The following is a 14,504-nucleotide window of genomic DNA, read 5'->3' as shown; positions in this document are numbered from 1 at the left end:
ACGAAATGCGACCACCATTCTTTATCCGCCTTGCTTCTTCCTACTAGACAGTACCTCTAGATGCTCTAGCCGAGGTGCTCCTTGCTCCAGCCGTGAATACATCGTTAGCCACAGTCTTCACACTTTTCACTTTAAAAAGTGCACATTAACACAGTCAAACTGGAGTGGTCTTAGTCAACAATCTCTGATTCCACGGACTTTTCGGACTATCGCAAAGTAAGTATCTTCAACCCCTGTTGAACATATTCGACCGCTGCATTTCGAGACCGAGACGTTTTAGGCTAAATTGTCGTGACACGTCGACTCTGTGTTGGAGCATTCATTTTGCATATTTTCTCATCACCGCCTTTGCTTCGGATGGTTTTCGATTTCTCTTCTCCCAGCGCAGGAAACATGCTGGAATTCGCTCACATTTTCCTGTGAAACTGAAATGTGTACCTCTAGAATATTGCAAACTTGCAAGCATATCCCCATCTCCCAGCCTCAGCACACTATTTTATCATTTATTTCTCTCCGCTTGTCATAATAGACCAACAAAATTCTCTCTGTGACTAGCTGAAATTCTACAATAGTTCCATAATTGCCAGGATCTTGCTCTCTGTCCTGCATCGTAGTTCTTTTCTTGTTTGATTCGTATCAATGATTCTTCTTCATACTGAAATAATAATTTTTTTCCTCTTCTCTTGGGATAGTACAGGACAATACCATTATGAAAATATGTAAAATACAAATTATTAATACACATCAGCAGCCTTCAAGAGATCTTGTGGTGGGTGTAGCAAACGAAGGAAAACGGAACAAAAAATAACAAGTATCACTCTCACAGTCGAGTTGTGAGGAATTACTCATCTTGATTTCCACACCTGGTTTTGCGATTGAATTTTAAGAATTTCCCCTCCTAATATTCCTGAGAACCCTCAACTTTATTTTTAGTAGCACTGAGTGTTTTGCTGATTAATTTGCAACTATCAATATGTTGCCTGGTGTTAAATTTCATTCTGAGCAGATTATACCTATGTGATGCTCATATCTGACTCATTTTTCATTTGTGGCTCATGATCATCACGCACCAACTCTCTAGTCTCGCTATTTGTGATTACAAAATCACTATCTCCTCCCCATCCTTTTTGATATGCCAGTGATCATAATTGTGAGACGTCTTGTCCAAAGTCAGAGAGAAAGAAAAGGAAGTGTTTGCATTTCGGGCATCTTGGAATTATTTTGATGACGTAGGTTGGTACCGCGACTTCTATCATCGATTCTCTTGGAAATGGTGTAGTTTATGGAAAAAATGCATTCTCCATAAAGTGTTTGAAATTATATCATGAGTTGATTTAAGTAAAAAAATCGGCCGTCATGGTCCGTTTTTCATATTTCGAATTCTGGAATTTGCTGACCAGGTTGTACCGACCTGCGTCACAGGGTACACAATCCTCAAGATGCTAACACCTCCTTTTTTTTCTCTCTGGTCCAAAGTCAATTGAATAATTTTTGTGGATTGTTGTTAACATATCAATCCTAAAAAAAAAAAAAAAAAAAAACTACCAGTGATGACTTATGTCTCAAGGTGTCGTTCCAACCCTCAATTTTAAACTTACATAAGACTTTTTAACAGTGGATTCAACATATCCTGCAATTTTAATTTAGACCTAATGTAAAAAATTCAGACAGTGATGACTGTTCAAAATGATAACTTAAACTGTAAACTCCACCAGAGCAGCTCTCTCCTAGCCCACTTGCCATCAATGGACCACTAGACAAGGCACGAATTCAAGCATTCTGATATATGTTTCTTAGTCAGAATTTCACGTAGAACACGATTCGCGCAACGAAAATTACAGAAACTAACTCCTGACGAAGATACTAACCTTTTTATTTCACATTGGTTATGCGGATTTTGAACTGCCCCCTCACAAGAAACTCAAAGCTCTACGTGAGTCAAATCGCGCACTACAACAGTTTCAACAAGCCTCTCAATGGAGCACTGTTCATTTCCCACCATGTGCTGTTCAAATTATAAGCAATTTGCTATAGCTGAGCCAAAGCGTCAAAATTGTGGTTGCCAGATTTTCATATCGCAGCAACTGTCACGATAATATTCAACGCGCAATGTGAATCACGTAGAGCATTGAGTTTTATTGAGCGGGTGGTTTGAATTCATGCATCAGGAATCATTGAATATCTTCATAAGGAGGTAATTTCGGTAATTTTCGTTGTGTGCATCGTGTTTTACGTAAAACTTTTCCTAAGAAACGTGTATCAGAATGCTGAAATTCGTACCTTGTCTAGTGGCTCATTATCTCAGAACTTGCACCGCATAACCTTAATTATTTCAAAATATATGGAAATGAGCTTCGTTTTGAAAGAGAGAAGTTAAAGAAGTTCAAAATTTGTCTCAGTTTACCTCCTCTTTGGAAAATCTTTGAAAAATGAAGGAAATGAAGAAAACGAACACTGCTGTTCTTGGGTTGATTAAACTACTTCACTTAACTGACTTTTGAAATGTGAGGTTAACAACTGAACTGTATAGTATGAAAACATAGTTATGTGCCCGCCATAGGACATATCCTCCACCTTCTCATTCCTTCGTCTCATATCACCGGACTCTGCACATTGCACTGCCTATCTGATCACCCTGAGCGGAGTTTGGACTAATCACCTCAACCTTCACATTTCCACTTTCACTGATTACCCTTGTTGCGAGCGCCTCCATGTCCTGCATCAACCCCTTGATGATACTGTCCAAGAAACAACAGGGCACTATAGTTTCAGACTCTGGTCACCACTCTCGTTGGGGCCATTCCTACAGAGCCTCTTGTACAGACGGTTAGTTTTATACCCTTACTTGCTGCACTGCACACTTGTCAATGTACGTATCTGTTCATTCGAGATCCGTTTTTGTTTTTTTACCTTTTCACCACATCAACCTACCCATACCACCCAACAGCGCACCACAATATGCTAAGTCTGCATTTTTTAAGTATGACTCTTTAATAAAACATGCTCATCAGGAGCAGACGCTTTAAAACTTGAAAGAATGTTTCCAAATTCTGGGCAGAAGTGCCCAAAAAAGGCACCTCCCCTAGACGCGGTAGTTCGAAAGAGGCCTGTCTTCTGGAAATTTTTTTTCACACTTTTTGTGTGAACCATTAAATGCTTGTTTTGACAGTGATCACATAGTTGATTTAATTTGCTGGAAGGCAATGCCCATGTAGTTAAAGGTAGTAACTTTAAAGATTAAGGGGGGTTGGATCCACATCCCTAAATCTTTACTTGCCTCCAACAGCTAAGAAAAATAATACAGTGGTAGGGCAGGAAGCTTGCAACTCTCATAGAAGTTCCTCACCCTTCACCTCAGAAAATCATAGACAACCCTTGTTATTTCCTCTCAGGTATCTATTGAATTTTCTTGTGTATTTCGAATCAGGCTCAATACTTTGCTACTGCTATTAATGAGTCTGTGGAAGAATGACTTCTACGCCTGCAAGTCTGCTATGGAATGAAGGATGAAAAATATTCCATACTTCTATTATGCGTTTAGGTATCATGTCACAGAATATATAGGCTTCACCAACAGAAGGTTCACTCCCGTTTACTCCGATGTATCGCGTTTTGTACTTTCCAGCGGCTCTGAACGTTGCCATGTGAATGCGTTCAGGTAGAAAATGGGGGTATGAAGAAGCGCGCTTTGCCAAACAAACCGACAGGGTTGAAGGTCGTCCGAGCTCCGGACTAAAGGCAAAATGTAAACAATGCTTTCTAGGTGTGTTCTTCTTTTTCAACCGAGATACGCTGGGAGTGAGCCTTCTGATGTAATAAAAGAGTTAACTAATGAAGAAACATGCTACTGGTTCACCTTCTGTTTGGGTAAAGTGTCAAAATAACCAGTTTTGAAAGGAATTTAACAGTTTGTCAATTTTTTGTCCCAAATTGCTTTCATTTTTTGGTTTGAACGAAAAGTTGATCTGGTTTATTATTTCGAAAACTTGTTACTATAGACATAGGTAAGAATTCTTTGATTTCCGTAAGTAATCTTAAAATTTTTTTGACAATATCTTCACTGGTATAGCTTGAAAACGTGGCATCTCTGTGCCCTTAAAAACTCATTTCTTGGCTGTAAAATGTGTCTGCCCTCTTTCCACTCTAATCTTTCTTATGTCTCTACTTGTTGCTTTTTTGCCATCAGAAAGGTTTCTCCTGAATATTTTTACACATCCGGCGCAGTTTTTTTTTTTTTTTATATTCCTAAGAATATCTGGTTTTTGACGCAGTGTTTTTTCATACCATACAATTCTACTGAGGTAGGCTGAAACGATGAAGAAAAAAAAATCTTCCTTTCTACAAGAGGTGTCGTAATAATGTAGAAGTAAGTAAGCCCCTAAGATTTCACAATTCAACTCCTCCGATTTTCTTAAAGATGCTGTCAAATGACATGCAGAGATTTCTGAGAAAAGCTGTCCTTGGTTCAATCCCTGTCTGATAAATTGTCAATGTTCTCATTTTCAGGCTTTAACCCACGAGTGAGGACCTGCAAACTAAAAGATGCAACAAGAAGAGAAAAATGTCTCTAGTGCTGAGGCGGGCGAATACGCCAAGATGTTTCCAGCAATGCCAACCACCAAGGCCAAGAGTCATCAAAACTCTGGATCCATCCAAGGCAACGGGCACATGAGAGTTGGTCCTAGAGAAATATCCAAGGTAAAAACAGTCCGCTTACATTTCAACTGATTACCAAAAGTTGAGCATTGCTGATTTCTGTTAGTTACTTGGTTAATTTAATTTTACAGTTTACAAACCAGAAACAACCATTTTTCACGTAATTTCTTCAATGAACGGGGGCCGATAAATTCAGAATTAAATCATTACTTCAATGTGGATTGCATTTTGCAAAAAGGAACCACGAGTATTATAATGTCGCTAAGATAGTACAACTTTTCTTACCTTGTAAATATAAACTGATCATCTAAACATGTTTTATTTTTACTCCCAATAAACTTTACTTTGAAGACAAAAATTACCTTTGTAGTTGAAATTTTTTACGTGATTTCAGTAATTTTATCGCAGAAAATGCAAGTAGTACAATCTTAGCAACATCAGATTGCTCTTGGTTCCGTTTTGCAAAATGCAATCCATGTAAAGTTTAGCTACTTACAAGACATGCTATTATTGTGGAACACCCTGTCTTAATGCCAAAGGAGAAATGGTCTCATATCCGTGCTTCTATCCTTATACACGGTGGTATTTTTCAGACTCTGGTTGTACCATCTTCAGATCGAAAGCTGGATCAAAGTGATAAGTTTGGTGAAGGTGAGAGAAAGCCAAATGACATTGCCAAAGACACCAAGACGAAAATTGAAATGTCTATTTCTAAAGACCATTCCTTGACTTTCGTCATCTCTGGGACTCCTGCTAGTGTCAATGATGCTATCCGCAAGATCTTGAAACAATACAAAACGCAGGTAGGATAAAGTGCTGAATTCTTTAAAAATGTATTGTCAATGAACTCGTGGAGCCTGACGTATGTAAATAGCGGACGTCGTGTTTTTAGTCTTAAGAAAATCACGTTGGAAGCTTTTAAAGCTGTACGTACCTCATTTTTTCATAAGTTTATGAAACTTGGTTTAGGGAGGTACTTTTTAGCTTTCTATCCATTTTTTGTGTTCTCAAGGACGTACGTCCTCAAAAAATGAGGTCACAAGTGTTCCCGATTTTGAAAATTGTTATAAATTTTTTGATTGATGATATTTCGTAAAACGGATTACGGCACCTGAAAGAGCGCGAAAAATCAAGGGGGTGAAAGTACTGCACAAAATTTTCCAGAAACGCATCATTTCGACGGAAAAGAGCTTTGACAAATTTTAAGATTTTCGAAGCTCCTTGCTGGGTAGGCAATTTTTGCTGCAAGGACTGCAAGAAAAGCCTACAGAGCAAGGAGCTTCGAAAGAGGGTTATGCAAAACGGCCAAAAAGTGACCCTGCGGGGACTGTACGAAACTATGTGGGATGATTGTATAGGTCATTTTGGGCCTCCATCTGGCTGCTTTCAGGCAAAAACCGCAGGGAAACAGCGTTGCCATTTTTAGTCGTGCGGCGAAGCCGTATAGACTCTAGGTTTCGCCGGAGGCTGAAGAATGTCCACACTTTTAGGCTAAGTCCAAGAGGAGAATTTTCGAGGAGCCAAGTAACATATGAAGTATTGAAATCTGTGCATTTTGGCCCAATGGAGGTGTTACACGTGCGAGGAATTTGCAATTTGACTGTTGATTCTTGTATAAAAGTTTGCGAGGAACACGATGGTGCCACTGGTTTTCTCTGAAATCATCTCCCAAGCTCAAAAAAAGCTCTCAAGTTGAGGCCAAAATGGAGGGGATATCCCACCCTACCCTGAGAGTCCACGTCTACATGAAGACAAACTCTCCATGCAAAGATAGGGAGCAAATACATGAGCAGGGTTGCCGTGTTTTCAGTTTTGGAGTCCCCAGATAAATTGGTAGCCCTGTCAATGTATTAGCTCCCTATCTTTGCATAGAGAGTTGGTCTTGATCTAGACTTGGACTCTCAGGGTAGGGTGGGATATTCCCTCCATTTTGGCCTCAACTTGAGTGCTTTTTTTTGAACTTGGGAGATGATTTCAGAGAAAACCAGTGGCACCATCGTGTTTCTCGTGACCTTTTACAGAAGATTTAACAGTCAAATCGCAAATTCCTCACACATGCAACATCTTTATTATGCCAAATGGAATTTCTGATCATTTAGCCATGGTTTGGTAGAATTTAGCAATCAACTGCGACCATAATGTAAAGAACCCACACAGGTGCCTTTCGGCGGAATGTCGCCCTATGGCATTCTTTATCATCAAGTCACTGTTGAACATTTACTGTTAAGTAGCGTTTAGCAACCAAGTATAGCCAAAATTTCCAGAACTCATACCTCAGATGTTCAAAGAGTGTTAACATGTGTCGCCAAATGGAATTTCTGATCATTTAGCCATGGTTTGGTAGCGTTTAGCAATCAACTGTGACCATAATGTAAAGAACCCACACAGGTGCCTTTCGGCGGAATGTCGCCCTATGGCGTTCTTTATCATCAAGTCACTGTTGAACATTTACTGTTAAGTAGTGTTTAGCAACCAAGTATAGCCAAAATTTCCAGAACTCATACCTCAGATGTTCAAAGAGTGTTAACATGTGTCGCCAAATGGAATTTTTGATCATTTAGCCATGGTTTGGTAGCGTTTAGCAATCAACTGTGACCATAATGTAAAGAACCCACACAGGTGCCTTTCGGCTGAATGTCGCCCTATGGCATTCTTTATCATCGAGTCACAGTTTAATAGCGTAAATAAGCAACCAATGGTGGCCAAAATGTCAGGACTCCAAACTGGTGCTTTTTGGCTGAATTTCGCCCAATAGGATCTTTGATGATTTATCAGTAATGGTTGATGTTTATGTTGATTAATTATTACTGTCTGAAAGTGAATCCTGTGGGAGAATATTATAGGGTTGGTTCAAACAAGTCTTAGAATTTTTTTCCTTAGCGCTAATGGACCCTAAGGGACAACTTCAATTCATCGAACTAAAAGTTTTCAATGTTCATAACCATTTTTTAACTGTCGGAACTCACTAGACCACATTATATTCATGATGAATTTAAAGAATATCTCTGTCAAAAGTTGAGTTCTCCTTCAATTTAGCACTTTTTGTCATTACCTTAAAGACCATACGGAAAGTGCTAAATCTACGGAAAACTCAACTTTTCACAGTGACATTCTTCAAATTTATCATAAATATAATGTGGTCTAGTGAGTTCTGACATTTAAAAATGGGTATAAACATTTAAGGCTTTATTTTCCTTGAATTTGAGTGGTTTTTCAGGGTCTACGGTAAGAAAAAAAGTCTAAAACACGTTAAAAGTTACTTGAACCTACCCTATAATGTTGAGCTATGACTTCAACTTTCATGAACCCTTACTTGTGCCTTTCAGCTTGATTTCGCTAAATGGAATTATTTATGATTGAAGTCGTGGTTGAGTTTACTATGCTGATAAAATATCATTGGAAAATTTAGGTTTCACCATCATAGTCTTCTAAAAATAACCATCAGCATTACTGCACCAACCAAAATCTAGCCCAAAAAAGAAAAAATAATTCGGCTGAAAAAGTGGGAGAAGTTGGGATGTGCAGTCTCAAAATAAAAATACCTAGCTGTGATTGGACATAGCTTTGCTTTCATTGAGACTTTCAAATTTTATGAATAAAAAACAGTAAGCTTTTAGCAAAAACAGTTAGTTTTGTCCTTACCCGTAGACCATACAAAAAGAGCTAAATTGAAGGAGAACTTAGCTTTTGACAGCGATGCTCTTCAAATTTTTCATATACCTATACAATGTGTTCTAGTGAGTTTGGATGGTAAAAAATGGTCAGGAATATTTAAAGCTTTATTTTCCATGAATGTAAGTTGTCGTTCAGGATAGATTCTGACGACTAGATCCTTACTAGAGTAAGGAAAGAAAGTCTAAAATTGTTAAAAGTCACAGAAAAACGCGAATAAAAAGAAAAAAGTCGGAAAAGGAAGTCAAATTTACATAACAATTAAATTAACATAAAAATTCCCTAAAAAGTATTTGAAATTACGAACAAATGTATTTACGTAAAAACTGTATTAAAAAGAAAGTGAATTTTAATTAAGAAAAATAATCTTGGTAAATCAATTTCTCACGTAAATTAGACTCAAAATTCATTTTAAAAACAGGGCCGGATTTACCTACTTGCCGCCCATGGGCCGGATTTACCTACTTGCTGCCTATGGGCCACCTGTATTTTGCCGCCCCCTTCTCATTCGTTTCGAAACATCAATAAAAAACAACTTAATCGGCCCGAAACAGTAACAGAGAAACAACTTAAAACGGGACTAAGGCCGCAAATAATAAAAAGAAACACATAAAATATAATAAGAAACCCGGGACGTTTCGCAGGGATCACACCCGCATTTTCAACCAGCAAAACAAGAAAAATTAAAAGAAAGGACACTATGCCCCTCACTACTAGCAAAAGTTCGCACGGAACTTTGCGTGAAAGTTAAGTTCCGTAAACCTATCTACATCTGTGTGAACAAGGCCTTCCATTTGTAAGAAATGAAGGTAAAAATTATGCAAGAACAAACATAAATGTGGTTTAATAATTTTAACTTCCGCTGACCGCACTGTGTTTGGCGCAATGCGTGAAGTATTCCTACAGTCTTGTAGGCGCTATGCGTTTCACGCCGACCGCCGCACAGTGGATTGAGTCAATTAGAGGGGTCGGACATGAAATTTTTGCCAAAAACTGCAAATGTTGATGTTTATTTCGTCACATTTTAAAGTTCAAGGGGTGATACTGGAAGAAAATATCACGAGAAAACCAGTGGAACAGCTTGCAGAACATTAGATTCTTGTATAAACGGAGTTATGAGCGTTTTAAGTTCCCAAATTTTTTCCGACCTCTCTCATTGACTCGATTCACCGTCCGCCGCGCTGAGGGCTTCTCCTTTTTATCTCAAGTCCTCATCATCACTGCTGCACCGCTCCATGCCAAATTGCGTGTTTAGTTTCTCTCTTAACTCGACTAATTAAAGGTGCTGTTTCTTGTGTCACCGAAAGACGCTTTCTCGTTTGTAATTTTGTTTTTCTGAATCCGATTTTTTTTAAATCTACTTTTTAAAAAAATGCAAAATTTGCCGCCCCCTGCGTTACGAAATGAGAGATGCTGTACTCCATTATCTAATGTATCTGACTAGTTTTTCAATTCAAAAAGGAACGTATGACACTCCACAAATAAATCACGTTTGAAGCGCAAACCGGAAAAAACACGATTTGTCAAAAGTATTCATTAAGTATTGCACTTTCCACAGAAGCATATTGCACAAAAATGTCACCGTAACGACTTCCGGATATGGTTGCGACCAACTTAAGGCTCAAAATTTTGATTTGTTCGCTCCCTAAAAAAAATGGTCCATCTCTGTAACTGCACTCACCAAAACTGACAAAGATCCCAGGGTCACAGGCTGGCAGTGGTCCCGGAGAGATCGAGGACATTTTTCAGGGTTGAAATCCTTCCTCTTATTTAATTGTTTTTTAAATAAACGTATGCTAGGACACTATCCCTGAATAACAAACAGACCAATTTGGCTGCAATGCCTCGAGCCCTGCACGTGCACTTGAGTCATTCGTTTTTATGACTTTTCCGAGGGTCGGTGGCCGCTAGCCTAGCGGGGCCGCTGGGAGGCCCGCTCGGCCGCGATTGCAGCCTTGGGCCCCGCTTTAAAACCCGCTCGAATGAGGCTCAATTTGGGTTCGGGCTTCGGGTGCGATTTTTCTATCGTCTAACGACTGGCCGCTACGCGGCCCAACCCCTCGAAGACGCTCCGCGCCACCAGAATATCGATTTTTTAGACCAAAAACTCGTATCGATATTTCAACGTTAATATATCGTCCGTATCGATACATTTATCTCTAGAAATATCAAATCGATTTTTCTTTCTTTTTCTTCTGCTGAGTTGTGTATTTTACACCTCGGAAAATCGGAAATTATGGTCAATTTTTCATAGTTCGAAGTTCGGATTTCGCTGGCCAGGTTGTACAGACCTACGTCACAGGGTAAACAAACCTCAAGATGCAAATACCTCCTTTTTTTTCTCTATGTAGGTATAGGACTTTTCGCGCGGCTGCTCGACGGTTTGTTAATCTGTGGAGGTTAAGCTACATTCACGCGTCGCAAGCAACCTGGCGCGTCTGCTTTTTGCTACTGCGAGCGCGCCTTCATTTCCTCCCGCACGCAACAAGGACAATCGCGATGATAAAGAATTCCATTCGGCGAAATCGAGCCGAGAGCAGGCACCACGAGTATATACATATGGGTTATTTTAGTGATGGGTGGGATTTTATTTAAAATTCCTATGAATCCTAGGTATAGTATTTACTGTAGTAAACAATTATCATTTATTCCATCACTTCTTCGGATTATTTATTTTTAATCAATCTATATTCATGTGAAGTGTAGCTCATCTGCATTTTTCTTTGCCTGGAACCTAAATGTATATTATGAGTTTGAATCCATCAGAAACTAAGTCAGTCAAAATCAAATTTAACTACATACGAAGTGAAAACGATTTGTATTTCGCAAATCAAAGTGATAGTTAAAGCAACCAAACTGTGTCAGAAATGTTCCCAAATTACTAGGTACGGCTTTTATCAGCTCATCATCTGAGTCAATAATTTTAATTGTGGCATTTCATTCGGCATGTCGCCGCACGACTTCTATAATACTCAAAGTCTCACATATATAATTTGAAAGGGGGGGTCTGGGGGGGGGGGCGGCGCCCCCTCAGCAGGTAGCTTTTGCTACTTGTTTAAAGTCATAACCTTCAAACATTCATAACTTTCGCATAAACGCAGTGACAGAGTTCGTATTTATACCAAAAAATGCTGAAAATTTTGCTCTATCAACCTACAGGGTGTTCGAAAAGTCCCCTCCCCCCTTCTAACTTTTGACCTAATTGAGGTAGAGATCAAAGGGAGCTACTTTTTGAGCCCCCCAAAATTCTGGGGGGCCCCTCTTTGGGGGGGGTTACGGACCCTAATTCTTTTTTTTCAAATAGGAAGACCCTCTTTGTGATACCTCGTTCGAAAGAGCATAAAAAAAGAAAATTTTTCGCGCAAATCCGAAGTCATTATCTCAAACCGTTTCAAAATGGCGGCCGGTCAAAGTTCAAAATGGCCGAAAATTGGCATCTCTGCTATTTGCACATGGATTTGCTTGAAACTCGGTATATGGGGGTATTTTGGCACGAGAAAAACGAATTTGACGTTAGTTTTTTTAAAAAAACCCTAATTTTTCAAAATGGCCGCCGGTATAGGCTCAAAGTGGCCGAAAATTTGACGAACTCGATTTTTTGCGAATGGATTCACCTGAAATTCGGTATCTGGGGGTATTTTGACCCGAGAAGAACGAATTCGACGTTAGATTTTTAAACAAACCCTATTTTTTCAAAATGGCCGCCGATTAAAGTTCAAAATGGTCAACAATTGGCAACCTCAACTTTTTGCCGATGGATTCGCCTGAAACTCGGTGTTTGGGGATATCTGGGTAGAAGACAAACCCAGATACCCCCAAACACTGACTAGATATCTCGTCATTGTGGAGCACCAGTGCCGTTATAAAGAGATAGTAGAAACCATCGATTCGATAAATCGACAATTTCAACTGCAGAATAAGGCTGAACGTGATTAAATAAGTGATACATTTTTTTTTGTGATTGCAGCGGCAGTTTCTTTGAAAACTGGCAACCCCGCCTCTACGTAAAATCCGACGAAAATTAGGCGACGTTGTTAACATAATGTCACAAATGGTCAGTTTAGGGTAAACAATGTAGCTAGATGTCATTAAGTGAGTACTACTTTCAATTGTGATCTCAGCGGTGGTTTTCATTGAAAACCGGCAACACCGCCGCTACTTGAATTTCTAAAAATTACATGAAAGTTTCACAAAAGCGTAAAACATGAACTTTGTCGAATTTTGTTTTGTCTAGGCGTTTTGCTTCAACACGGAGTCGCTGAAAGTACTTAAACGAGTGTCAAAATCGGGCGTCGGGCGTGTTGCCGAATTTTTAAATCGCTGTAACTCGGAATCCCTAAGCCTCTCGGAAAAGTATAACATATCAATGGTTCCGGAATCGAACGAACAATAATTCTGACACGTTTTTATTCAATCCCCACCAACTACAAACACACTTTTAGGCGATAACGTGATTTTTAATAATTATGAGAATTTTAAAAATGGCCAAAACGTGGCAACAGTGGACTCGAATAAAATTCTCCTTTGCATAGGTCGATAGAGCAAAATTTTCTGCATTTTTTGGTATAAATACGAACTCTGTCACTGCGTTTATGCGAAAGTTATGGATGTTTGAAGGTTATGATTTTAAAAAAGGGCAACGCTGTTTCCCTGCGGTTTTTGCCTAAAAGCAGTCAGATGGAGGCCCAAAATGACCTATACAATCATCCCACAAAGTTTCGTACAATCCCCGCGGGGTCACTTTTTGGCCGTTTTGCATAACCCTCATTCCGAAGCTATCGAGACGGCTCTTGACCCTTCCTTCCCTCACACTTTTTCCAGGCTTGGGACTGGCCCGAGCATCATCTTACGAAAATCGCGGCTAAGCGGCGATATTTTTCATATCAAATATTCGCCGAAAAAGCATACTTGGAGGCTCATCGAAAACATGGTTTCAAAGTATGGTAGTTTCGTAGCATAAGTTTTACAAATCATGCCACCCCGAGCATTCACAAGTAATCGCTGAGCATGATTTGTTACACATTAACATGAATAGATATCAACACAGTATTTGTTTTGTTCTTAGAAATACAGCTATCAGTTTTTAACTTTTTGAACCCTTGTTTTACCAAATGCTGAGTCAAAGTTGTGTTCCATGCCTGAGGCGATTGTTTAAACCCATAAAGTGCTTTATTCAGTTTACATATTTTACCTTCAAATTTTTCAAAGCCTTGCAGAACATGAAAACGCTTTCTTAAAGCTCCGCGTTAATAAAAGCTGCTTTAATATCAAATTTGGCAATGTTCATATCATGCTCAACGGCTAACACCAAAAGTGATCTAATAGAACTAATGCCGGCAACAGGGCTGAATATTTTCCTGTAATCAATGTCTCCTTGCTCAAATCCCCGTATTATGAGTCTGGCCTTTTTAGTACCATTCTCTTTGATTCTAAACACCCATTTACTTGAGAAAATTTTTGAATTTCTAGCTTCATTCTTGTTGACTAAATCTCAGGTTTTATTTTCTTTCAATGCTGCTGTTTCAGCATTAATGGCAGCTTGCCACTTAAGCTTTTCTGGAGAAGCTAATGCTTCATTGTAGGTTTGAGGGTCAGGTGAACCTGAGCACCTGGGAATGACGCGATCAGCCAAACTTGCTTGCTGGGGATATAGGACGGGCGGTTGTCGCGGGCGGTTAGGATAACGACGGTCCCCTGAAGGATTTTTTGGGGCGCTCAGGTCTTCATTATCCGACTCTGGTAGCCACTCATTCGACTCGCTGTCTTTATCATCCAACTCGCTCTCGCTATGGTTTCCATCGAAATCCGATTCTTGAACACTTGGCGATTTGCATCTTCCGGTATGCTCTAGAGTACCTTTACAGACAGAGTATGGCCATTCGTATCTTTTTACTACAGGAAAACTGTTCCGCTTTTTGATTGGTCAACGACTTTTTAGGCTTCGTGATGCTCTTACGGCCGTAAATGAACAAACAAGATGGCGGCTCACCGTAACATCGATAAGAAGCTAAATTTGACAAAAATTTCAATTATACGGCAGTAATAATTTAAACAAGCATATCTATGAATAACACACGAAAATGTAATTCTATGTCTTTTCGAAATCCTTCCATCCGTCTGTACCTGAGAAATTCAGTGAACCAGCCGACTTTCGGACTTTTAACAAGAATCGTCGG

At 39.4% G+C, this 14,504-nt stretch overlaps 1 protein-coding gene across 2 annotated transcripts in view; it reads left to right on the top strand.

Moving 5' to 3' along the window:
* The first annotated feature begins 26 nt into the window (after positions 1 to 26).
* The window catches only part of Dp1 (satellite-binding protein 1 Dp1), a 128,449-nt gene continuing 113,971 nt past the window's right edge, over positions 27 to 14,504 (top strand). Inside the window, exons 1-3 of one of the 2 annotated variants that reach the window (XM_072300211.1) lie at positions 27 to 216; positions 4,507 to 4,698; positions 5,250 to 5,459. In XM_072300211.1, the coding sequence (XP_072156312.1) occupies positions 4,543 to 4,698; positions 5,250 to 5,459 (366 nt within the window). In that variant the 5' untranslated portion in view covers positions 27 to 216; positions 4,507 to 4,542. The remainder of the gene's footprint in view (positions 217 to 4,506; positions 4,699 to 5,249; positions 5,460 to 14,504) is intronic. The other variant, XM_019040408.2, reaches the window with a different exon arrangement.

This window comes from Bemisia tabaci, chromosome 1 (assembly GCF_918797505.1).
Source record: "Bemisia tabaci chromosome 1, PGI_BMITA_v3".
NCBI classification, from domain to species: Eukaryota; Metazoa; Arthropoda; class Insecta; order Hemiptera; family Aleyrodidae; genus Bemisia; species Bemisia tabaci.
This window is presented reverse-complemented; position numbering and strand designations above follow the sequence as displayed.